The 27194-nt window shown below is 39.8% G+C and overlaps 1 protein-coding gene across 4 annotated transcripts; it reads right to left on the bottom strand.

Annotated features, from left to right (window-relative positions):
- Positions 1–630: 630 nt before the first annotated feature.
- Positions 631–26422, bottom strand: RCBTB1 (RCC1 and BTB domain containing protein 1). Of its 4 annotated transcripts, none has more exons than XM_052786150.1 (12): positions 26317–26422; positions 20271–20441; positions 18138–18288; positions 17492–17658; positions 14615–14773; positions 13442–13549; positions 12353–12495; positions 9185–9375; positions 6133–6259; positions 5488–5639; positions 4673–4803; positions 631–1525 (listed from the first exon to the last, which is right to left on the bottom strand). In XM_052786150.1, exons 2-12 carry the CDS (start codon positions 20412–20414, stop codon positions 1385–1387), a joined length of 1614 nt encoding a protein of 537 aa, XP_052642110.1. In that variant the 5' UTR covers positions 20415–20441; positions 26317–26422; the 3' UTR covers positions 631–1384. The 4 variants fall into 4 exon arrangements, 3 of the variants coding, with proteins under 3 accessions (XP_052642110.1, XP_052642111.1, XP_052642112.1); XM_052786151.1 differs by lacking the exon at positions 26317–26422 and adding an exon at positions 19979–20118; XR_008235029.1 differs by lacking the exons at positions 5488–5639; positions 26317–26422.
- Between the last annotated feature and the right edge of the window lie 772 nt (positions 26423–27194).

Genomic DNA, 27194 nt, shown 5'->3' on the forward strand with positions numbered 1-27194 from the left:
AGTTCACAATCCAAACCTGGTTGTTTATTACAAACAAACATTTGTGACACAGTTGGAAGCATTGTGTCAAGACTGTCCTCGACTGAACTCCCAACATCATGCTACAGCAGCTAGCCACAGTACAAAATCCCAGGCTTTGCAAAACTTAGCAAAGTCATAACCCCAAAATTCAACCTGCAGTTAACCAAAACTTCAAATCTGAAGTTCCAGGCTCTCTGCTCTACCCTGTATTGGTGCAGATGCAACATCTTAGAAGCACACAATAAAACCAGCCGGTGTGTTTGTCCATACATACCTGCTCTAAGGTTGCAGTCACGTATGGACTGGCAAGTGACAAAAAGCAGATCCATAGCTGGACAGCACTGGGGTCTAAATTTGTGCCTACAAATAAAGCTGCAGTTTTCCAAAACTGAGATCACAGGTATTTGTCAAGCACAGCAACATCAGTAAGATTGGGTAATACATTGTCTGGGGTGGGGGGGGAGAGGTGCTGTGGTTTTGGCTTGGTTGGGCAGTTTGGTTTTGGGTTTTATGGTTTTGGTTTTTTTTAAAAAGCAACTTACACACTGGGTGTAACACAAAAAGCTTGCAGTTTTCTTCAAAGGCCAAAGAAGTTTGCTAGCAAACAGGTACAAAAAAAGTGAATTTTATTACATGTCATTTAGATTTATACAACACTTAAATGCAAGACCCCCACTTTCAGAACAGTTTGTGCCCCCCACCAAGGGAACCACTGTAATCTGAAGCCACCAGAGGGAATTTTTTCCATTAACCATTATAAATATTTCTTGAACAGATTACACAAAGTACACATTACAACTGACAATAAGGTTACATACCCAAAGATAGAGATTTACGTCCGATTAGATTGGCTAGTTACCCCTTTCTTCGAAGCTACTTGTGTAGGCTTTGAAGATGTATGATTTCTGCACGCTTTTCTAAGCACTGGATACACTGGTTAATTACACACAGCAAATGGCAAACTCACTCACAGCCCTGCACATGCAGTAACAGATACCCATGCCATTTGCTTCTCTATAAGCCCAGGGCATTAATGATGCAAAGTCATTCAGTGGCTCAGGTCAGACTACACTCCAACCCCAAAAGTAAATTGAAAATACTAACAGGCAGTTGCAGGGTTTCCTCTCTCCGCCTCAAATCTCAAGCTGGTTCCGCCAGCCCGGTTTGCTAAATGCATGTGGATATTTTGCTTGACGTTTTCACAACAGTTCACTCTTCAGCACAGAAAGCATTTGTTTTCACTGTGGCCTTTCACATCTTCTGGTACAAGAGACCAGGTGACACTCGCTTTTACCCATACAGTTATGACATCCCATTATAACTGCAAAAACCCCTACCAACACCCAGAACTTACAGCCTCATTTCAGTTCTTAAAGGCTCCACATTTACTGGCTTTAGCAATGAATTCCTTTAGCAGGGGACCATCCATTTGCCAAAATGCTGTAGTTTGTGTCACTTCCGTCAAATGATTGACACAAAACTTAAAGCAGAATTCCTCTAAGTCCTAAACAGAAAAGAAAAAAAAAAAAAAAAAAAAAAAGAAAAAGATCTTATTATCTTTGCTTCCATTACTGAAATTTACTTTCAGGCACAAATGCCTGTATATGCTTTATTTTTGCAGAGAATTAGACAAACGCATTAACCCAGTGGCTCTCAATGTTTTTCCCCCACACAGTCACTACGCCAATGCAGCAGAAAGTAGTAATTCTACCCATGTGACAGTTACAAGGGGAAAAGTAACCGTCATTTGGTTCTCACTATATAGCTGCAGTCACAAAAATCAGCTGTTAAAACTTCTCCCACTCAAAGAGTTTTGGCTGCATTCACTGACAGCTATTAAAACCCAATACAAATAGGAGATCTTGGGGTAATGATATATAACCAAGACTGTGGATTAAGAAAATTCAGCTCTTTTGTTCCATAACAAACTCAAATCCGTACATAAGATTGCTTGACTTCCTGCTTAGTTAAGGGCTTAACTGAAGCCGTGAAGTTGCCTGTCACCAGGCTCAACGCAAGCATGTACTAACTGGATAGTTTTAAAGCCCAGTTCAGGCAGGCAGGCAGGCGGCCTTTCCGTGCATTGGGAACAGACTCAGGTGACAAAGTATTTCACAGATGTCCCAAAAATGATTCAACAGAAGTACTGTGGCACAATACAGCATAGCAATTCTTGCAGAAAGTGGACTCTGGATATTTGAGTCTACTTGGAAGTGCCTTCCATCTAACAACGACTAGAAAAGCCTCACAACCATCCCTGCACCCGCAGGATGTCAGAGAGAAAGGATGTCTAAAAAAAACCAAGACGCAGTCCTTGTCAATATAAGGTTGGCTGCAGAATGCTTCCCACTCAGATTATTTGTTTCCAACTCCTCTTTTGAGGAGGAAATCTACTCTTATGGTACAGATCTACACTGCTATAAGGAAGATGCTGCAGCCCTTACGGAACAGCAACTCCCCACCCTGTTCTAATTTCCTTATGTTGTAAGTTTGTAGAACTAGTACTTCACACGTGAGAACACGCCCTTCCTTAGCTGCTCAGCAGGCTGGGCGCTGCAGTAAGGCATAACAAATTTGCAGAGCTCTTTAAGCCACGTGAGGTATGAAAGACTGATTAATATTCATGTTTTCACTTAAGGTCAATACTGAAAGCTAGAGAAACTGTGTGCCAGTGGGAGTTCTTGACACAACAATATAAAAATATATCCTGGCCTAAAACCAGGCATTCTGAAGCTGTAGATCTTGACTTGTGTGGCATCTGTGCAATGAAAAAAGACAAGCTTATTAGAACTGAACACTGATGGTTTTCTTTTTTTTTTTTTAAGTAACAGAATGAACTAGCATTTTAAACAAAATTACATCATACACATGAAAATATTTTGCACTGCTTTATTAAAAAAAATTCATATTCCAAGTAAATGCAACAGAAGCATACAATAAACAGAAATATTGTAGTATTAGTAAGTAACTTCGGAAAATTTAAAGTTCTGTATAAAAAAAGGCTGAATTTCATTTGCAGATGGATGCACTCCCAGCAAACTGTACTTAATATAGACTTAAGTGAATAAAGGCACAAGGTACATCCCATGATTATTTTAAAAGCTACAGTAAGAAGCCAGACCTGACCTAGTTCTAGCCACTTCAATTCAGTCAGTCACCAAAAGGAAGTATAGGAGAGTTTAATGTCATGGAGGTATTTTAAATTAGTAAAGCAGCTTCTTTTAACTGTTGTCTTCCAGACACACAGTCCCTTGAATGAACTACACCACCCAAGCAATTTCAAGCCCCCATCTAGCATTACTGCATGTAAAAAACACTTTTTACTAAAACCCAACCCCTCAGCATCACCCATTCTCTCCCTGATGTAGCATTTAAGCCTACGGTTCTAACTTCGTTTAGCTAGTAAGGCACAGCCAAGGCATAGTCACTGGATTTCTTCTACCCTTTACAAGCGGAATCAATCACACACTGAAGACCCATCCTGCAAACAATCTTTTAAGGCTAAAGTATGGAAATCTTCCTATTTTCCATGAACTCCCACCAAAGAAATCGTTATTCACAGTAGAGCTGAAGCCACAATTCAGACACTAACACAGCCCTCTGGGTAAAGTATATCAAACAAGCAACACACTACAAGGCTCTGAAATAAGTTAGGGCATCTGCATGCCAATCGCTGGATATCAAGTACAAGAAAAAGCAATGAGTTGATGTACTGAGTACCAAAACCACTTTATAAGCATAAGTTAAAAAGCAAGTTAAAAACCAACCAACTGAAGTTGCAAACACGATGCACAGATACTATGCTGAACACAGAGCCAAAGCAAGCCCAGGAATACTTCCTGATTAGTTCACGAAGCAGCACGTTAGTGATCTAGCAGTGAAGTCGGACATTACGCAGTAGGGAAGTTGCGCTAGCCTTCCCCCCTTTCCACACACCATTTCTCTGTCTTCAACATCTATTAGGCCCATAAAGCAGTTCTTATCCTGCCGCTTCATTAGCGTACTGTGAAGACTGAAAGCGTACTTGACTGTAGCTGAACAAAACAAACAAAAGGCCAACAAAAAAACACCCTGACAACCAAAAAAACCCTCAAATGCACTCAGTCCCCAAACCTACCACCATATGACATCACACACAACACACCACCTTACAAATAAGTGACTTAAGGCTTACAAAACTGCTTTTCATTATGTTATGGGTTTTGCTTTGTATTTAAACCCTTTCCTTGTTTCAGAGTTAGTGTTTTCATCCTCAGAAATTTTTTGTTACAGGGTTTTCTTTTCCCCCACAGAAACAGTAATTCATGAAACTTGGCACAACGCCATAACCTTTTACCATGAAATTAAGCAATGCAAACATTTACAGATACGGAGTCTCAGCCTGGGACTTAAGCCATCTTTAGATATGTGTACTAGTTCACCTTTCCAGTACTGGTTTACAGGGGGAAAAAAAAAAAAAAAGGAAAAAAAGATACATCTCTCATGGCAAATACAGTTTTTATAAGTCCAACATTCTCAAATTCTGAAAATGGCAAATAGTATTATCTGATAGTGAGAGAGCACGTATATGAATATATAACTGGCTGCTTTTCTCCATAGTTTAAGTCAGAAAGCAGCCACCTATTTAAGAGATTGAAGTTTAGAAGTTTACCTCCGCATCATATCTGACAGCAGCAGAGAGCAATGAAAATGCATTTTCCACAGTAATTCCTCGCTTGATAATGTGTTGACACAGTTTTTTCAGCCTATTTTCACAGTACGAAGTAGCCAAATCCAAAAGCCCTGCAATTAAAACACCATTGTATTAGTCAATTATGACGATCTCTGCTCTTTCAACAAGAGTTTATGCTCCTGTGGTACAGATTGCATCTGTATTCTCTATGCCTATATCATGCTTTTTGCAAGTAGGTCACTATTAAAAAAAAAAATGTAATTTATCATTACACAGGAAGAAAGGCCTTTTACCTCATACCGCAATCCTGTTAATCTCTGTAAATACACGAGCTGTTCCACTGATTTGCATACTTAACTGCTTGCGAGTGGAACTGACATGAAACAGGCACCACGAGAACACGAGCAAAAAGCTACCGTTACAAAAATCTGTGCTTGAATTACAGCTTGCTCTTTGATCTACTGTCCAAGTTTCCCCTATTAGATCTACTGAGATTCTTTAATATTATCCTAAACAATAATTGACTCAATTTAGTAAAATATGCAAGTATTTTAACCCAGAGAAATAGTTTCTCTCCCAACCTTAAAAAAACCTGCTCATAGTTCATTTCTAAATATGCACCACTTTTGCTGTAGTAGGTTTGCTACAACAGTATTTTAAAGACAGCTTAATTAATCACCAGCAAAATCCATTACAGGTGAGACTAGAAGCCTATATCAATACATTTATTCTGCATCCCCTGTCTCAGTTTTTCTGGATGCTGCCTTCTAACATAATTGGACCATAAGCAATACCTATTGCATCTTCAGGCGGAAGGTCAACACTGTCTGTATACAAGTACTCAAGAAAGGCACGATACACAGGATAAGAAAACTGGTCTATTTCTATCACTTCCTTCATATCCTCATTCCAGTATGACTGGAACATGGTTCTGAAGTGTTCACACCTAAGAGACAAAGACATCATCTGGAACACTATTATATGAACACATGAACATTACATTACAGTCCCCCTGAAAAACATATTTGGGGCACTCTGCAATATTCACAAATATTTCACTATACCCCATCACAGCCGGTGGTCCACATTTTGGTTCCTAAGACGTTGGCCATTGTTATACTTATGCATCAAGATAAAATCCTTATTTGATCTATGTTACAAAAATGTGTGTGCATACGTTGCAAACAGACCAACTTAACAGAATTTATCAGCCTGCAAACAAAAAATGGGCTTAGTGAAAATTTAATATGGACCATTTAAGACAGAGTTTTGATTCAACTCCTTTTACAATCACTTCATTTAAAGTGATTATGGGTACATAGATGCTATATATTACAGGTTTAGGGGTCCCTCCCTACCCTTTACTTTTTGTCCCCCCTTAAGATGCAATACCAAGAGATTATTCTGTATAAACAAGAGCTGTGAAACGTGACCACTACCTGATTTTCAGAACAGCTTTGTGGACATGGATGTACTTTCCATCCACACGGAACTTTAGGTCTGAGGTTTCTGGGCTGTCAAACTCTTTCTTCAGAGACTCTGCTACTGTTAAAAAGTCTTCATGCTCTATGGAAACAATTTTAAAACAAACAAAACAAAACATGTTAAGCATCTTAAACAGAACACACACACATTGCTAACTAAAGCTAGCAGCTCAACTAAGAGCGTGTCAAGGAAAATAGGTCAGTACCAGGGCTCCATTGGTTTAAGCGGTGAAATGGGAGGAATGAATTAATCCAATACCATTTCCTGTTGGCAAGGTCTGCTCCACAACAGCTACAGGCAGCACTGGTCAGCAGTTCCCATTCCAGCTCATTGCACAGAGGTAGCACAGCACCAAGGCAAGTACCTGGAGAACTTCCTCTCATTCTCCACCCATGAAACTGCCAGCCTCTGGCAGCTCAGTGCTAGTGCTGGGTCAGCTCAGCTCTGCCACCTGCAAACTAGTCTCTGCAGCTAACCTGCAGGCTGCTGGTAATGGGAGCCTACAGCATCACCTGCAACTGACTTGAGACACGGCAGACAGTACTTCAGCCATGGTGTGACCTGAGCCTAAAGAGTAAGGAAACGTGTCACCAGTTGGCCACTTTTTTGTGCTGGCAGATTGGATATAGCCTGCAGGTTGTCTGTTAAAGTCTTTGCCAGGGCTCACTAACACGAGCTATCACTGACACCATTATACTCAGTTATCACAACACAAAATCCAACAGCAGTGCTGTTGAAGAAGAGAGACAGTAGATATTACGTTCTCGGTACAACCAAGGACACAGGACTTCAGCAATTTTGGAAGTGGATTAGAAAACCTAATTTAACCCACTATTTGAAGCTTCTGTTGATGCATCTTAAAAGTGTGTTTCAAAACACGTCTTCTAAGAAGCAAAGTATGGAAAAGAAAAATGAGTGGATTTCCACTATAATGGGATGTGGTCTGTCTCCCAGGTCCCACAGGACTGCACGTTGTTCATCCATATACAATCCACAAATTACCCTTTACCATTAGGGACAGCTGAATTAGTTGGTATTTAAAAAGAAATACTGCTATAACAGACAAGTCACATTTGTGCCACAAAAGACCGTACAATCCTCCGATTTACATGGATCATCCACAGAACCTGCATCTCATCAGGGCTAACTAAACCATGCTCCAATCCCCCTCCATTTGCTCATGTGATTTTTTTTTTTTCTAGGTCATCAGCTTAGCTTAAGCTATGCACTAGATCAACTTTCACTCCAAATACCTTAAGTTCATTCCTCAAAAAAGGCTGCAGATTTGTACTTCACCACAGCCAATCCTGAGTGAATAATTCATTTTTTTGGCAGAGCCATCATAACTGGAAGTAGAACAATAACCTTTATGCAGACTTAGCGCTCGCTAAGAAAAAAAACAACAAACAAAAAAAACCTAAGAAAAAAGGTTTTTCTTAACCTGTATGAATGAAAAAGGTGGAGAAGGAAAAAACGCATATGGAAAATGGAGATTAAAAATGCCTCCAGAATGAATGCTTTTGATTTAAATATTCAGTAAGTAGGATTATCAGAATAAGAGGGGAAGAACCCCCAAAGGCTAAGAGGAATTAAAATGCAGGTACAAAAGTCAAATACCTTGTTATTCTCAGCCTGGGAATACTTCATAAAAATCAAGAACTTGAAAGGTACTGAAACTGGGGAGATGTCATTTAAACAGCCTTCACTATTAGCAAAAGGCAACAGACCTGGACAACCATCAGACCTCTACAGAGGGCAAGACTAACGCATATCACAGAGGATTAGAGAATGGAGAAAGTGAGAAGTGGGATAAAACAAGACTTGGATTTACCCAGAAGCAGATCACACTAAGTTAATCTTCTCTCTCTTTAGTAAATCTCTGCAGTTTTCCTCTATAGACAAGATGCTGTTATCTGGACCTCTATAAATGTGATAACATGCTAAATGAGAAGTTAAGATGGAGAAGCTGGGTTAGGACAAGCCACATGCAAAGATAAAGTCTGAATCTGGAGAAAGGTTACTTAGGATGTGATCCCTCCACAAAACCAATTTTGTACAGGGACTAACAAAATTAGGATCTGTTGTCAATGTGAAAACAGATTAGATTTCCTAAATGATCTTGAGAACTGAAACAGCAGATCCAAGATGAAAACATCCTCATGTTTTGAACATGAAAACACCTTCATGTTTTCAAGAAAGTGCAGGCTAAGCACTTTGTAGCATATTTGGGGTCAAATAAGAATTAGCAGCATGTAAATCAAAGATAATCAAGAAGAAACTCTTGGACTTACTTGCTGGTCACAGAGACTGCATCCCAAAGTGTAATCCAAGGCAATATAAGATGAGAGTTTCAACAGCGAAAACAATTATAGTAGGGTCTTGTTTTACAGAGACTATTATTTACAGGTCTGCCTGTCTCTGGGGAAAGTCAAACTAAATCAAGTTGAGAGAAATCATCTTACAAAATGAAAACTTGGAATTCTGTTACTTTACTTTCCTAAGATGAAACATAGGAGAGAGATTAGCTCCTTCATATTCATATTGGAAGGGTAAATACTAAGGAGGGAAAGGTAGAGATAACATTTATAATTCAAAGTTGTTAGATAGCAAAGTAACAAGAGTCAGGAGCAGTCTTCCAAGTAGGAATAGTTTTAAGAGAAAAAAGTTATGTTTAATGATCCAGGAGTCCTCCTCAGTCCTGAGCTGGAGCTCAAACAATACAAGTGTAGGAAATACACAATATTCACAATACAATGGTAAAACGGGGTTCTCTCCAGATGTATACTTGCAAGCAAACAATCTTGTTAACCCTATTCTAGATCCTTAGCTGCTGAAGTAGACTGTTTTCTTCAGAAGAAAAAAAATCCTAGCTAAAAGAGCTAACTTTAATTGCTGGTTCTCCTTAAAGCAGGAACCATCCTGCCACAGAAATGGTATCCTGTACTAATCGCTACAAACGTACACAGAGAATATAGCACTGGCTGCCGTATCACAGCTTGTTCTCACCTACTGATAGAAGACGCCACATAACAGCAGGGGTAGCAAAGCAAGCAAACACATCGTCAGTGCAGGCAAAGTGAGTGAGGTGGGGAAAGATCACCGACTGCCCACGGCATTGGCCCCACATGTACACCTGGCCGCTCTGGGTCTTGGCAGCCGATGTGTGAGCGGAGTGGCAGGCTGCAATCTCCACAACCCTGAGAACAGAAGAAACCTTGTGAGATACTTACAGGTACAGAAACAAGTGACGAATGCCTCACAAAAATAACAGCCAACCAAACTATGCATCTACACTCCTGTACTTCTTTCCTTGTTCTGCATGAATGTGATACTCTTTGAATGGATATTGAAAAACTGCAATGACATTTTCCGATTGCTTGTAGATTTAATTGTAATCAGATATTGCTTTCATTATGTCATTCTCATCAGTTGACATTCCTCCTTTTCTTCCATAACCATGGGAAAGGGATGAAGAATAACAAAGTTTTGTTTTTCCCCTTTAAAACCAATGCACATCAGACACTTATTCTCAAGAAGAAATGCTTATGGAGCTTATGAAACTTTCAGTTAGGGAACAGGCAGGAAAGTTATACTACTAAGATTTTTGCAGAACATTTTTCAGAACTTCTTTCAAACAGATGTTGTAAAAATTCTCTCGTTTTGAGATTAAGTTCCCATGTATTTTTCAATAAAGCCTTTATTAGGAAACCCTTCTACCCCCCTTTTAATCTGTTTTTTGTATGTAGACAGAGATCTGACCTCCTGCCTGTATTTCTGACTTCTTATTTTGCTGTTAGTTTCCTTTCCTCAACGCTGAAATTCAGCATGGAACATGGACAGTACCTTGTTTGAGAAGTGAATACATGCACTTAACGCCACATTCTTGAAGAGCTATGACAGTTTTTTAACTAAAGTCTATATATTTTCACCCATCTCACGTAGTTCCTTAAGATATCAGAGCTGCTGATGCACATTTATCTGTTCTGTTCCCTCATTGCTCAGTCAATCCCTAACTTGCTATCTGAAACATTACAAGAACTGAAAAGAATCACATGTCCATTAAAAGGACCGCAAGGACATTTCCAGTGTCTCTGTTCTCATGATAAGCAAAAAAACAGGGGAAGTTCCAGCGTTAGTTCAAAATAAAAGCTATGCTTTCCTGTTTTTTCTCCACACTAAAAATGCATCAAAGGATTTAATGCTTTTGTGCCAGAAACAGATCAACTGGGACAAATAAATGTCTTTCCAAGCTGTCTAAGAATACACATATCAAAATGTTTGTTCCTTTACAGAACGACATCCATGAAGAGTTAGCTTTTTATGCAAAAAGCTTTTTTAGCACAAAGCCCACATTTTAAGTGCAAAAATTATTTCAAGATAAAACACAGAAAGAATCGACAATCACTTTCAGTACATGTATCAATAATTTATGTCAGATAAAAGACTAATGGGTTGTTTTACACCATTATCAACTTATGAACCTCTATACAACACAGATCTTTCAGCATCTCTGCAAGAGACATCTTAAAGTAATTGTTTTAGGGACAACTTATTTTCCATCACAGCTATTACCTAAACTACTTCCTTTCCCAAACTTCTTCCTTAGTAGAACAGATTCTTATTTTTAGAGTAACTATACTGTACTTAAGAACTATAGTAGAACATGTACTGTAACACCTTACATCACGTGTTTAACATCAAAATTCAGGCCACTGACCTTCATAGCTGTTCCTCTAAGCTAACCCAAAATAAAGTCTAAAAGTTCCTCACAAGCTATATGTGCAATATTCTTCAAGATGGCATCAAATGCTACCTCCTAAGGAACTGTCACCAGCATTACATATAAATGACAAAAGAGTTATATAAATGAAAGGACCAGGAGAAGCAGCAGTAATATGCTTCATGAGAAATGAGAGCTCACCCACTTATAGCACTGTTTCCAAGACAGCCAAGTCAAGCAAGATGACTAAGTTCAAGTGACTTATCTCTCCCTTAGATTCCAAGCAGAAGTTCTATATTTTCTCCCTCCTTTAGTCATTGAACAAATGCCAGTTTTATTATAATCCCATGCTTGAGTTCACACAGTTCTAAATGCGACGGTTCCCCTTAGTTCACTCAAGAAATAAATCGCTAAGAAAACAAAGTTGATCTATTTGCAAACATACACATTTCTCTCTCAGTGCTTTTTTAAATAATATTTCAGGTTGCTTCACTAGTGTCAGTTCCTTCACAGACAAGCTAGCCTCACCTCAGTGGTTTCTATTGTGATGGTTCCCTTCTTCTTTCCCCCACCCATTTTTTAAGCTCTTAAGTAATCTCAGTACTGTGCAGCTTCTAATTTCATGTTAAGTGTGAGAAACAGTAAAAAAATAGGAATGACTTCCCAAAAAGACAGTTCAGAAATGGAGGAGAAAAACCAGCCACAAGTATTTCCTAGTTAAGAGGAGATTACAAATTAAGAGATTTACAGGTTAAGAGATTATAGACTAAGTGGTTTCCAAACAGAGGTACATTAATCTATAGGTATACACATGGGCCCTGAGAATGGGACTGAGGTCCAAGTTTGTAGGTGAACAGCAGAAGAGCCATCCCAAATATGAGGATGACAAGGGTGCTAAAGGAGGGTGGACAACTCTAGGAAACTAAGAAACTACAAACTACTAACTGGTACCACTGATAAAAGTGGCATTATCTGCCCTTAGCTCTAGCAACCTTGCAAATCAAGTTCTGTTTACGTGGTCAGCTATTGTCAGCCTTTCAGAAAATTGTTTTTTCCTCACATGTCACTTCTTACAAAGGTGGTGCTTCCTCCCCCCCCGCCCTGCCTTTTTTTTGTTGTTAATGTAGGCCTCAATACAGTTTAAAAGCTTGGCTTACTGATTTCATAGCTCCAAATTTTTAACCAAAGGAGCCATATTTAGAATAGCCTAACACTTAGTCATTCATTATCTTTTAGTATCAGGTAAACAAAGTACATTTACTTTCAATAATCATTATAGATAGCAAAAAGCACTCAGTCTATAATAAACAGTAAGTTACCATCCTTTCCTAGAATTTTAACATTAGCAATAGAAAAACAATCCACCAAGCCCTACACATGCATGCTTCCAGTGCTAGAGGCTGCATAACACATGCTCAGACTTATCAATCCAGAAACAGCTTCAGCAAGATTACCTTTCTTTTTCCATCATGATCTGCGTCGGGCTTAGCTGGTTACTTTTATTGCCAGTTCCCAGCTGCCCATAAGTGTTAGCTCCCCAGGCATAGAGCAAACCCTCATCTGTTAGTGCTAGTGTGTGCGCATAGCCACAGGCAATCTGTAAGTAAATGTAAAAGCATTACTACTAAACAAAACAGACATGAGAAACAAAATTATCGCACACGTTACCTTAGTCTAGCTGATGTTAAATATCTCGGGCATTCTTCATTTAGCACTACAATGTGTTACTCCTCAGTACTTAAACCTAACACAAAATATGTTAACTGTAGGTACTGGAAAAGTCCCAACTTAATTAATTTAGTGTTCATTGTTTACTCCTAAATAATTTACTGCACTCTTGCAAAGTCTCCCTACCCTTTACTTGCTTTCAGTTGCAGGCTCTTCACACAAAGAACAGTGAACTTCATCATCACATCTTGCAACTCTGAAATACTTTCAGAATTTGATACTTTGAATACTATAAAAACTATGAGAGCGCTGCAGCTCAACAGCCAACAACCGTTCAACCCAAGTTATCACATGAAATTTCACAGAACCTTACTAGAAACCCAGGAAATCCCAAATTTTAGTTTTATTCTTTAGCTGGGGAAAAAAAAAAACCACCAACAACCCCCCAAAACCAAACAAAACCCAACCACCAAACAACCAAACCCACACCCATAACTCATTTTCTCTGTCCCCTCACTTCTGAAGGGCTAATTAGAATATTGATGCAGATTCCCATTTGAACAACTTGTTCCCCCTCATTTCTTGTCTCTGTCTGGTGTATTTCATTCATTCAGCTTTGTAACAAAGATGCAATTTGTATCCATAGCATAATTTACTTATAGTTACACTAGCTAACTTTAAATCATTCAGAACATTCACAAAAGCAAGTGTTTTACAGATTACTTGCACTTTTTATAAGCCTAATATAATTTATAGGAGCTAAAAAAATTCAGTATTTGAACTGTGAAATCTAGCAGCAGGTATAAGATTCCAAAGATACAGTTTTAGCAGATGCTAGTAACACGAATGCATTTTTATTTCCATGTTAGACATACCTGGAGTATACACACACCATGTAATGCTGCCACTCTGCATGGCGTTAGCTGATTGCCGTTGTTGCCGAGACCTAGCTGACCATTACCATTGTAACCCCAGCCATAAACCTGATTGCAAAAGGAAAACAAAATTAAGCCACTCCTCTGTAGAATTATAGAACATTTAAGACTTAGTATCAAGCACAAGTCAAAAAGTACATGTTATTAAAAAACTGTACACTATTTCAACAGCAATAGAGAGAAGGCTGAAAGATATTAAATATGCTGCAATGACTGACTGTATTCAACTTTTCAAGCCTGCATTTACTTTTCAAATAAGCTTTCAAAATTATATTTGCCTTCAAAGTGCTAGGAATTTTGCAATAAACTTACAATATACCAAAATCTCTCCCATAGCATCAACATTTTAGGTTTTTTACACCTTTCTTTTTCCTTATTATTTTCTCTTTTTTTAAAAGAAAACAAGAAATTAGTTATTCTGATCAGCTAATTAGCTATTGGATTAGTTTAAACTGAAATCCCCAGTTTAGCTCTAATTTTTCCTTTAGTTTTGTTATGATGGACACATCAGGACAGAATTATGTACTATGAAAGCTCATCTCAACCTCAGGGACTTTTACAATCCCTCCAGTCTCAAAGAAATGCTACGCTTCAAGTTTGGTCAAATGTAGTAAAATTGAGGTTACAGTTCATACCTGGAATGGAACAGTTGCACAATACTAGGGCAATGTTCAAAAGCTTGGTTTAGTTTTGCTGCTGGCAATTAAGCAATGTGTTTAAGAACCAGGATCAGTCAGTGTATTCTTGCAGAAAGATTAACTATTTAACTGTGCACACTTTCAAAAAATCTACTTAAGACATGTTAAGTAATCTATTGAAATATGAAGACAGATGTGCTTAATACAACTATTCAAATTCTTGCAGTTGCAGACTCAGTAAGAATTGTGTTCCAATACAGTCTTTGCCATAAGAAGGAATGTTTAGTGTACAGACAGCATCTCCACTTAATCGCAGAGTTTTCCTTAAACTGGCCTCTCAGAAGTTATCAATATAACTCTATGAATACAACTCTATACACCTTGAGCACTCCATGTCAGCACTTCTCCATGTTCAGACATTAACCTCGTAAGTTCAGGTAACAAAGAGAGAATGTGAGAACGCAGCACTGCTTACCTCACCATTGTTTACTACAGCCATGGAGGAGGTCTGACCACAAGCGATGCCAACCACCATTTTACCCTGTAAACAGTTTGAAACTCTCCGAGGAGTTGGCTGGTTTGCTGTAGATCCAGATCCAACTTGACCACAGTTATTATAGCCCCAAGCGTACAGCTGTCCATAAAAACAAACAAAAAAATGCAGTTTAAGCCTTAATAGTAATGATAGTAGTAAACAATAATCTTACTGTAGTCAGATTGGGTAAACTGTCCTATTTAATGAGCTAAAATGCTTAAAATTAATTTTCAGCAGCTGAAATTATAAACAGCAATAGCACTCATCTAGCAAATATGAACTTAGCACTTTTTTCAGCTTCTTGCTACAGAATCAGAGCATCCGACTACAACAGGAAACAAAAGGAACATATTTCCATATGAAATGTATGACAGGCTATAAGACAAGAGCATAGTGAGCAAACTGTCTTTATACTTTCATGATGTTGGAAAAAGGAATGCAAGCCAGAACGTCATTTGTTTCCCAGACAAGCTGAACTCCCCAATTTACAGCTATTTAGTTTTCTTCATAGAACTCTACACCAGGTTATAGCTGGACGCTCATCATACCTTTTATATCTTTCAAGACCTCTAACAGGAGGTGGTTTTGTCAGCCCATGTTTCATAGTAGCAAACCTCTCCTACACAATGGCATTAACAAAAAAGCACCATCTCTGACAGTTCAAAGTTTGCCAGTGGCAAACTAATAATAATAGAAACAAAAATATTGGCTCTCTTCCTCTAAGAGTCCAGAAGACAGGGAAGTAGTTTGCTATAAAAAAATATTTATAGCTTTATATTTTCAGTTCCTTCAATTTTTATTACATGCATACACACCCATAGTTTGGCATAAAACTATTTCTGATAGTTCATTCTCTGGTGCTTCACCCAGTCAAAAAGTTTGTCCTCTTGGAAATAGCCAGCCGCTGACATGCTAGCTAGTAAAAGCACACTGACAGATACCTTAATGTCAAGTCTGCACATCCTTTGGTGCCAGAAGCTGCCTGTTTACTGTGACACCAAACCAAAAGTCAGTCATTAGAAACAAACACCTCCCTCACCACCAAAAAACCCCAAACCTAAAACCAAAAACCACAAACCCAAAAAAACACCAAAGACAAGAACCAAAAAACTCCCACCAATACAACTCATTTACCATGTCTAATATGAACAAAAGAAAGCATTAGTCCTTTGCTTTTTGTTACTTGTATTTGCTGGACCTTCGATTCCTACTGAATATTTGAAGATGCTCTATAAAATATCTTTATTTCAATAACACAGAAAAAAACTGAGGTCGAGAATCTCAGAAGGGAGATCAAAATGCCAAAGAGCTAATCAGTTTCCTCTCTCAGAGAAGCATGAATGTGTGCAGTCCTTTAAGTCTATCACTGATACTTATTTTTTAAATTTGCGCTGCATTAAAATTGCACTGAACCAACTGTACAAATGAATTATACCAAGTATTTCCACAAATACTTCCAACTTCGATGCCTCTCTGAAATTCTAGATATATCAAGTCACAAGGGTTTTTGCAGCCAAATCTTTCTGTAAATAAACCGCTACTTAACACATTTTGCTCTTTTCAGTATAACCAATTCTGGTACAGATAAAACTTCAGAGCACAAATAGACTAAGCTACTGCAAGGTACGCTAGGGATGGATTTATAGTACATTAGCTAGCCACAATGGCAAGCAAGCTGCAAATATCAACTCCATGGCAAACACAAAGAAACTTCCCCGCTTCCATTGAGATTTCAAGCATGTTACATTTATTACAAGAGACAGCATGGCCATCAGAGGCAGCTACCACACAGCAGCTGGCCCCACTAGTTTAACTAATACATGAACACCCTCTCCTTCCTGCATGCACACCAAATTTTGTAGTTTAACCAAGGCAAATGTGACAGCATGAAGATCTTTCCTAAGCGCAGGCTCTCCTTTCAGATACAACCCAGACCACTTTAATTAACCCAACATCTCTTTCCTACCCTCAAAATACTGATTTGCTGCTTTGTATTACTGTTGCGCTATGACTCCATACTGAATCGTAACACAGACATGCTCAGATTACCAGGATGGAAAGAATCATAGTTTCCATTTTCATCGTTAGGAAGGTTTTAAAATTAGAACTCTTCTTTTGTTAAAGCAGAGCTGAAAACAGGCTTTCCTTCATGCAGTAACATGCAGCTCAAGTCAGATACACACACATTGGTCAAATCTGACTAAGTGGAAACTAATTGTACTTGTTTCCCACTACACATAGCCTTAAGCCATGTAAACAAATAGCATAAAGCAGACTTGGAGGTAAACCAAGTGCTCTTTCATTAGCTACACACAAAGGTATTCAAAGGTGTGCAGAGCAACATTCTTTCACAGTGCCGGTGTGGAAATCATGAAGACTAGAAGAAAAGGACTAAACGCTAACCAGTGGATACAAATAACTCGACATATACCCCTTAAATAAAGAATTGCGAGCAAACAGTAATGTTACATTTTGCACCTTACAGGTAAAAGAGTGGGTTTGTAAGTGACACAGCTTTCTGTTTACATCCCTGTGAAACATACAACAAATGAAAGACAAAAGTTTACTAAGCTTTTATTCCCCTGTTTTTGTGGTTGGGTTGGGGTTTTTTTTGTTGGGGTTTGTGGGTGGGCTTTTTTTTTTTCTTTTGAGTTGTTTTCAAGTCTGCTCTGAAGAAAAGGACATCCTAGTTAGAGGCAGTAGGAGAAAAGATTATGTTGTAACTACACTGTAGAGAAAGAGAGAACTTCAGACTGCAAGGTCACCTGCACTATTCACTTCAAGGAGATTAAGAGATTTGAACAGGTTTCAACTTACATCCCCATCAAACGACAGTGCCATGGAATGATGAGAACCACAAGCTACTTCCACCACTTTCTTTATTAACAGATTTGTGCAAACTTGAACAGGAGTAATGCCCTGATTGGTTGTGCCATTCCCAAGTTGGCTGTAACCATTATGTCCCCAAGCATACACTTCACCATCTGCAAAAATATTTAAGTTTGTGAGAAAAACCACCAAAAATTCCAAGGAAGTTAAGATAGACAGAATTCTAAGAAGTTAGCTAATGCCAACATGAAAGTGATGGACATTAACAAATAGTGAAACTATTACACAAATCATCCACATACTAAAAAATTATATATGTATATAAAAGTTGTATACAAACTATATCACAGTATAACCTCTAGATTTATTGTGGAAATACACGAAAGTGCACAGGTAAGACTGAGTATGTCATAAATGATAGAGCAAAACTCTACAGCTGCAACGTAATGGAAATGGAAACTTACTTTACCTATTACAGAATACATTTAGTTCCACTTAAGACCAATGAGAACCCCTTAGTGTACATTACCCAATTAACAAGTTAATACAATTACACCTTAACCCATTCTTGTTAAATGCAAGTGGAACTTAAAATCCATAACTTATGTTTCTATACTAAATGTTAATTTTCTACCTTCAGTGCAAAGTACCACATGGGGTCCACTTCCATAACTGAGACTGGAAATCTTCTTTCCACATAAGGCTTCTAATTTCTTTGGTAGTATTGTGCTCTGATTATCTCCAGTTCCCAAACAATTACTGCAATTCAGTCCAAAAACAAATACCTGAAAAACAGAGGAATACTCATTTCAAGTGATTTATACTCAGGTATGCACAGATGTGGTAACATCCAGGTCTTCATAAAGCCAGGACAGAGTTTTACCATGGACTCTCGAGGGCCAGAGACTTCCCTCGTGGAAGTTAACAAGCTCAAGAGTCAGCACAGGGACACTTTGGAAGTTAACTGATGAGCCTGAATTCTTCTGATCCATGCAGGCCTGGATGCTAGGCTTCTCATTTGCAGGAACTTCTATTGGCTTTGTGTGGCAAGGTTTTGGTAGTGGGGTGGGTTACAGGGGTGGCTTCTGTGAGAAGCTGCTGGAAGCTTCCCCTGTGTCTGGCAGAACCAATGCCAGCCAGCTCCAAGACAGACCCAACACTGGCCGAGGCTGAGCCCATCAGTGACGGTGGTAGTGCCAGTGGGAGAACAGATTTAAGAAGGGGGGAAAAAACCTGCTGCGCAATAGAAACTGCAGCCAGAGAGAGGAGTGAGAACATGTAAGAGAAACAACCCCGCAGACCCCCAGGTCAGTGCAGAAGGAGGGGGCAGAGATTCCCCTGCAGCCCGTGGGGAAGACCATGGTGAGGCAGGCTGTCCCCCTGCAGCCCAGGGAGGTCCACGGTGGAGCAGATCTCCACCTGCAGCCCAGGGAGGACCGCACACTGGAGCAGGGGCATGCCCGAAGGAGGCTGTGACCCCGTGGGAAGCCTGTGCTGGAGCAGGCTCCTGGCAGGACCTGCGGACCCATGGAGAGAGGAGCCCATGCAGCAGGTTTGCTGGCAGGACTTGTGACCCCGTGGGGGACGCACGCTGGAGCAGTATGCTCCTGAAGGACTGCATGCCGTGGAAAGGACCCACGCTGGAGCAGTTCGTGAAGAACTGCAGCCCGTGGGAAGGACTCACGTTGGAGAAGTTCGTGGAGGACTGCCTCCTGTGGGAGGGACCCCACGCTGGAGCAGGGGAAGAGCGTGATGTGTCCTGCCCCTGAGGAGGATGAAGCAGCAGAGATAACGCATGTGATGAACAGACCATAAACCCCATTCTCCGTCCCCCTGCGCCACTGGCAGGGGTAGGTAGAGAATCCGGGAATGAAGTTGTGCCTGGGAAGAAGGCAGGGTGGAGGGAAGGTGTTCTGAGATTTGGTTTTATTTCTCATTACTCTACTCTGGTTGATTGATAATAAATTGAGTTAATTTTCCCCAAGTTGAGTCTGTTTTGCCCGTGACGGTAATTGGTGAGTGATCTCTCCTGTCCTTATCTCGACCCACAAGGCCTTTGTTATATTTTCTCTCCCCTGTCCAGCTGAGGAGGGGAGAGTGACAGAACAGCTTTGGCGGGCACCTGGAATCCAGCCAGGGTCAACCTGCCACAGAACTGTACTATAAAAAGTATTAAACTGTGAAAGTAGAAGACACCACCTTCTTTTAAAAGCAGTTTGTAAAGAGCAGCCACAGCTGCACTGTAGGAGGCTCATCCTACAGGCAGCTTTGATAGGACTTTGGGAAAAAAAGAAATCCTACTCTACCCAGTCTTACAAGAAACCCTCCCATTAATTCATCCCAGAACATCTGGCTTGTTTTCTTTCAGCAGCACAATGCTAACTCACACTGAGTTTCTGAATCATTAAAATCCATAGATAATCTTCCGCTGTATTGTTACTTAGCAAGCCATAACCTCATTTTATATCTTCATACCTGGAAGTGCTTGCACTTAATTTCAAGCTACCACAACTTCTTTTGAATTCTGACTGTCTTCAAAAGTGCATGTAATCCATCCTGGCCTTTGCCATTTGCAAGTTTTCTAAATATTCCATCTATATGGTCCCCACACAAAACTAAAAGAAAAAAATTACAAGTTATATCCAACTTGTTTTGAAATACACAAATTTCACACAATGCTTTTGAGAAGCTATTAATTTACAAGTATTCCATGGACTCTGAAAACAACTACCTGTAGAGTACATGTTCCACTTTATTACAGCCTTACCTCATCATTGTGCGTTATGTATATAGCTTCATTGGCTGATGTACCAAATACACATGCCTTCCGAATAGATGCTATTTCTTGAGGTGACAGTAAGGTAAATATTGGCCACTTGCCTACATCCACCATGATGCTGCTGTGTGTCATGATGTTTCTACAAGTAAGATTACATTGCTGTAATAAAAACAAAAGCATATTAAAAAGTGTATTTTGCACTTTCATCAGTAGGCAGTAAGACAATTTCCTTTAAATTACAGAAAAAGACACGTTATGACTCTGAAAGTATAACATTCTATTCTGTATGAATTATGTAATTATATTTCCATGTATTAAGGTGAACAAATAGCAAGTCACTGGTAGGACATTGGAAGAACAGACCTTTTCTTAACAGGATATTTAAGTAAACTGTATTCAGTGCAACTGAACATCTGCTGTTCTACAAGCAAACTTATTAAAAGCTTGTGATCTAGCAAATATCCACTGGCGGCAGAGTGGATTTCTGAGGGAATTTTCAGAGGGAATTTCAGTTGGAATTCCCATTTATAGAATTTTCACTCATGACATTTTTTTGTAGTCTTACAACTTATATATGCCATGTAAGCAAGCTGTTGATGTATATGTGAAACCTGCAAATAAAAATAAAGCTGGGGCTGTTGAGCATATGACCCAAATCTGCCATCTCTTGCATAATCAAAAGCTGTTATTATGGTCAAAAACTATTTGTGAGAGCACAGAAGCATGAGATAAACTCATGAGTTTATACAATTAAGCACTGAAACACATCAGAGAAAAGTGATTAAGTAAAATTGTCATAATCCGTTACTTAGAAACAAGCTGGACCACATTAAAAGCTGGAAGCACGACTAGGTATAGACATCATCTGTCAGTGAACACAGATGTATACAATCCATCCTTCCACAATGCTCCTTCTTCCCAGTTTCCTCAGGACAATTGCACCAGCTCAAGAACAAAGCTGACAGTCAACACAAACATACAGAGCTTATCTAGGCCTTCAATCCTGCACATAAAAATTGTAACATCACTCATACCCTGAAGGGATTCTGCCACTGACAATCTATGATCCATGCTCAGTGTGTAAAATCTGAAAAGCCCTAGGTGGACAATTCCACAGAATGTCAATGGCATGATACAAATCACAATAAACCATTTAAAAAAGAAAAAAAAAAGCAGCTAAGGAATCATTCAATGAGTAAGAAATGCAGTCTCTATCCAGATGTCACCCTCTCATCAACATTTAGTTCCTTCCTTTTCATTTGTTTGCTCCAGTCCTACCCCATCCCCCTACTCTTTTTTCTGTTGCCTTCAAGTCAGGATTCCTCTTGATGATGCCTGGGTATCAGATATGGATAACAGTGAGGACACAAGAGAGCCTCTTTCCTTTGCATCTGATGCCTGGTTCTCAAAACTGTGACAACCAAGATAGGGCTTCAGAAAGCTATTCAAGGCCAGCAGTCAATCCTAACATACAGGTTGTTCAGTGCAGATGTTTTTTGGAAGGAGGGGGTTTATTATTATTATTTTTTTTTTTTAAAGTTTGAGAAACACTGACATCACAATGGAAGTATGCATACAAAAAAATCAAACACAAACAAAACCCAGACTTGTCTCCTTATCAAATTCCGTTATCTTGCTCCAACAACCCAGCTCTGCTCTACAGGCACCTCTCTAAGAGCCTGACTTCACTCTACATTTCACATTTGAAGCAGGTCTTGAAAACACCTGAAGTCTCCAGATGGCACATCCATAATAAATTTATTTGTAGAACAGCTTTTCAAAGTCTACCTGATGACAAGACAACAGCACATTCTACACAGCTAAACAGATTTGAATGCATTTAAGCCTTCTTAATTTCTAGTCCAGTTACAAACTGAGGCTAGTTAGCTGCTAAGGTTTGTTATCTCACTTTGGGAAACCTTTTAACATGTGACACTATCAATCAATTAAAAGGAGACAGCGATGACTTGTTCTTTTGAGCAAAGTAGTTGTCCCTTCTGACTTTACCTATTTAATTTGCCTCATATAATATACAATTGGCAACACACAAACATCTCAAACTGGACATTAAGAAAAATATTTTCTTCACTGAAGTTCTTTTCAACGCATCCTGTCAATTTAAGGCATGAAGACAAAATGATATTTTGATGGAGAATATACTAGTAAATTAACATTAACAAAGTTTTACAGCACCCTGAGACCCTATTCTACTCTAAAGGTAACCATTTTAAAATGTGCTACTTTATCTCTCCCTTTCTGATCTTTGTATTGTCTTCAGTCCGTCCACTTGGCTTATTTGCCACTATTGTATAACTCAGTTAACCACTCCTCTTTGACAAAACCTTTCCGAGCACTTCCAAAACCTATGCGAGTTACACTGCATTTCCCATACCTCAAAGCTCAACTGGATATCTTGTCACACAAACTAATACCAGCAGATAGAATAAAAGCTTTCAAGCACACAAGAATTTCCAGATTGAAGACATGAGCAATGAACTCCATCCACAGATGAAGAACCTTACGATTTTTGACAGGTGTAACACTGCTTTTTCTAAAACAATGCTGCATATTTCCAATTTCAACTGTTAATACAAGCCTACAAAGTTATTTCAAGGGTTTTCCCTAAGAGGGTTTTAATGACAACTCATCTGCCACTGGCAGGTTAGTTTCTTTAATAAATATAAATCCTAAAGCCTCTCCAGGTTTAGCAACCAATGAAGGGTCTCAAAAATCCTTAAAACAAACCAACAACAGAAAACATCTCTTGCCTTTTATATATAATATGTACTGTTTCTCAAACACACACCCTTTTCTCCTCCTCTACAAATATTAACTATTGCCCTTAGATGCTGCTGTTTGCTGGAGTACCTATCATCATTAAGTTGCAACGTTTTTGCAGTAGCAACAGTAGCTATTTTTGTTTATGTCTAAATGAGTGAAATAACATACAAACTTGAAAGTTCTGGGGCTTATACATGGACTACTGTTTCTTAGCTTTAACTGTGCATAAAAAGCTGTTTTAACTACTTATTCTCCATTTTCCACAGAAAATAAATGCCCAACCTAGGCATAAGCACCACCTTTTTCCTCTCTCAAGATGGATGCCTTAACAACCTTAGTCAACTTCCTAGTTTTCCAATAAAAGTTCTCGTTGCCACAGGAGGGGAAAAAAAGAAAAAAAAAGTCTACAGTGGGAAAAGAGTATTTGGGGAATATATATTTATATACAGTACTGCAAATGGAGATGTCAGTAAAGTAATTCACTGTTATCAAAACAGAAACCAAATTAATTTTAGCATCCTCCAAGACATACTGCACACTTTCCAAAAGTGTAGATACTCTGCAATATTGTGATTGACCTCTCACACCAATCACACTCAAACTTCAACCTTGCACAGCCTTTACCTGAATATGGGGGGGAAAGGCGCGTGCAGGGTTTCTTCTGGGCAAATCCTTGCTACAAAAGGCTGATCTAGGAGACTTCAGTCATGACATTGCAAGCAATGGCACAAAGAAACACGGTGTCCTTCACTCACCCTTCCGGTACTGCATCAATAAGAGAGCTAAGGTTATTGTTTACTTCTCCTGATAGTGACGCTGAGGCCTGGACTCCGCTCCATTACATACTACGCAAGGACTGCACCTTAACTGAAAGTTTGTAAGTGCAACACAGTAGCAAATGTTCCAGATGGAGACCAAAGTAATGAAGTTATTTTAATCTGTATGCAAATTGCTGTCTCAATATATTAGCTCTCAAGCTATTGTTTAAATTCTGTAAGCAACATGGCAGCAGCAGTTCTAAGGAGTATCTGTCATTTAGAGATCAGCATCTAGATTTCAAGTTAATTGCAATTAAAAGCCTTATAAGTATAAAAGTTGTAAGCTTAAGCTTGGTGCTCTGGTAGATAGTTGCTTTTAGAAACACTGTATGTCACTGCTTTTAACTGTCTTTTAATTTCTGCTGCATGATCCAGTGATAAACAACTATATACCATATAGCTTTATTTCTACTGCAGAACTAACCAGCAGAGGGAGCTTATATCAACAATACCTCTTCTAACTGCTTTGACATCTTTGAAATTATCCAGCAATATCAGTATACAAACAGGAACAGAAACAAAGATGATTGTTTGAATTTCAGTGAGGCTAAAAATAAGCAAGACAGGATGACTTGTAGAGAAGGAAACTGAACTGGCCACATATTGTGAGATAAAGAAATTGAACTCGGAGCAGTCACCAACATTAGGGGAAAAAAACCCTAAAATCTAGATTTGCTCACAATTTAAAAAAGCCACATGCTTTCAGAGACATAAGCCCTTCAAAAATTCTGTGCTAAACTGCTGCCTATGCATTCAACTTCTCACTAGTTTGCTTTCTAAAGAAAAAGTGTGCAGGCTGACTCCCAGTGACATATGTAAGCAAACATGAATCCCTGCCTTAAAAAAAAAACAAAAAAAAACCAACAGTGTTTACAAAATGTTTTGTTAAATGATTTTAGATAAAGTTTTACAGAGCTTATAGTTCAGCTAAACAAATCCATGCTGGAGAGAACAATAGCCTAACACAACATCCTACCGGGAACACAGTACCAATTGTCAGCGCAACAAAAAACTATAGTTAACTCCTCAAAGATTATCCCCTTATTTGTAAAGGCTATTTGAACACAATTGCACATTTGTTTGTTTCACTCTTTTCTCAGGCTCCAGTGTTGCAGTTTATTCCAGCTGGGCAGACTTACTCTTGCACAGAAAGAAACTGCAGGCTCAGGCCTTCATTTCTCCTAATTGTCTACGGGAATTATAAACAGCAGTGAGAACACAAAAGCTGGGATATCTGGCTTTAGAACAACACGAAATGACTGGCACGCTTGATCCTTTTTTAATTTTAAGAACACCTCAACCAAGAGTCAAATCCTAGACGTAACACTAATCTTCCCCATGTTTTCTCCAATTTGTGTTTGTTTTTTTAATCTCGTATTTCAGTATGGAGAAAGGACATGGAAACAATACATACTATTGACATTAATAAAACGCGTGAACGAAGCGATGTTATTGCAGCTTTCTCCCTGCCAACAAAAAGGTATTTCACTCCCTGAAATCACGTGCCTTAACTTACTTTCCTTAGACCTTACATAAGGCAAGATTTCTATGACAAAATCTGTGTGTTCAAACCTCTGCACGATTTATTTTTTGATGCCTTTTATAAGCAATACAGGGAAAGAAAAACCTGCTGACCTAAGAACTGACAACCAGACCTCCTATTTGCTTTGAGTAACCACCTGAAAGAGATACAAGCAAGCAAAAACCACCATGCACATGAATACTATTGAACATACGACTGTTTTAGCCATAGGAAAAAACCTGTAGTAGGATAACAGATATCCACTCACCATAACAAAACTGTAATTACAGTCACAATATGCCGCCTTCTTTTTTTTTTTTTTTTTTTTTTTAAGCTGAACCATTACTGCAACTTATTGAAGCCATTCACTTGGGACATCTTCTAAAGCAATACCTGTATTTCAATTTGATGTATACAGAGATAAGCATTCAAAGGAAAACATTCATGTTAAGGCTCTAAAGAATTTTCGCATCTTCCAAACACTCTTTTTCCTAAAGAAACTTCGTGCTCCAAACACATTTCCATTTACGATGTTTAGTATCTTTTTCTCATAGCCCCATCCCTAGTTTAAACGATTAAAGCCCATTTTACCTTTTGCCAGTAGACAACAACACGCTTTCCAAAAGAGATCACTTAAACTGTCTAAATTAGAAAGTTCCTTTAAAGAAGTAAATATTCCTTTAACATTTAATTCAGGAGAAGTGTATTAAAAAAAACGAAGAAACACTAATTATTTATATAAAGCCCGGTGAAGAAAAACATGAATAAATTGCTGAGAGCCCTGCTTTTTCGGTAAGCTAGATCTCAGCCTTCAGGAAGCGGACCACAAAGGGAAGGATGAACTGAAACACCACGAATCAGAAAAAACAAAAACAAAAACAAAAACCCCCAGAAAACCCCTGCGAGAACATACTGTGAGCTACGCCAAGCAGGAAGAGAGCCTTCCAGAGAGCTGTGTGGGAGAAATTCACAGAGAAAGCTTCTCCAAGTCGCTCGGATGAGCCGCGGCCGTTAACGGCCGTTGGGCGCGCGCCCCGCCGCAGGTCAAGGAGGGGCGGGGGAAAGGGGGGAGCGACGGCGGCGGCGAAGTGACGCCTCACGTGACGCCAAGCCCCGGGAAGGGCGGGGAAGGGCGGGCCCCGCCTCCTCCCGCCCGCCGTCACGTGGCCCGGCGGTCCGCGGCTCCCGCCGCCTATTGGACGCGGTCAGCGTGGCCGCGTGACGCCCGCCCCGCCCTCTCCTCTCCACAGCGGAGCCGCTGCCGCCGCCATCGCCGTCGCCTCAGGGTCTCGCTGTGAGGGGAAAGCGGGCGGCGGCGGGGTCTGTTCCTCTCCGGGAGCCCACAGTCCTCTCCTCATCCCTCCGCTGCGGCTCCTGTCCTGGCGTAGCCCCCCCTTGCCCTCAGACCGGCCCGTCCCGGGCTCGTGTGAGGCCTCCGTGAGCGGCCCGGCCCCAGCGAGCAGCTCCGGGGGCTGTTTTCGCTGGGTGAGGCCGCGGCAGGGGTAGGATGACACCTTTCTGGCCCAGCATCCTCACTGGCGTGAGGCCGAGAGGAAAACGAGGTGGGGTTGGAGCCAGCCCGGGCTTCCCGCACCGGTCAGAACCGGGCAGGATCCGTGCCCGGTGTACTTCAGGCTAGAGCCTGTAACGCCCGACACCGGCTGGAACCGAGAGATGGCGTTAACGGTCTCCTGACACCCTCGCATAAAGAATTCTCTCCATTCAAAGGGTTTTAGGCGGTATATAAGTAACCTGTGGATGTTAGAAGGGAGCATTGACATAGTCTTGTCT

The sequence above is a fragment of the Harpia harpyja genome, chromosome 4 (genome assembly GCF_026419915.1).
Source record: "Harpia harpyja isolate bHarHar1 chromosome 4, bHarHar1 primary haplotype, whole genome shotgun sequence".
Taxonomy (NCBI): domain Eukaryota; kingdom Metazoa; phylum Chordata; class Aves; order Accipitriformes; family Accipitridae; genus Harpia; species Harpia harpyja.

What these genes read in the sequence shown, in the direction of transcription:
- RCBTB1 (XM_052786150.1), bottom strand. Translation starts at nt 20,414, where the DNA reads ATGACACACAGCAGCATCATGGTGGATGTAGGCAAGTGGCCAATATTT. An exon ending in CTGTAGTAAACAATGGTGAG is followed by an intron (nt 13,550 to 14,614) that starts GTAAGCAGTGCT and finishes TTTTGCAATCAG; the next exon opens with GTTTATGGCTGGGGTTACAA. An exon ending in AAAGCTGTTCTGAAAATCAG is followed by an intron (nt 5,640 to 6,132) that starts GTAGTGGTCACG and finishes TTTGTCTCTTAG; the next exon opens with GTGTGAACACTTCAGAACCA.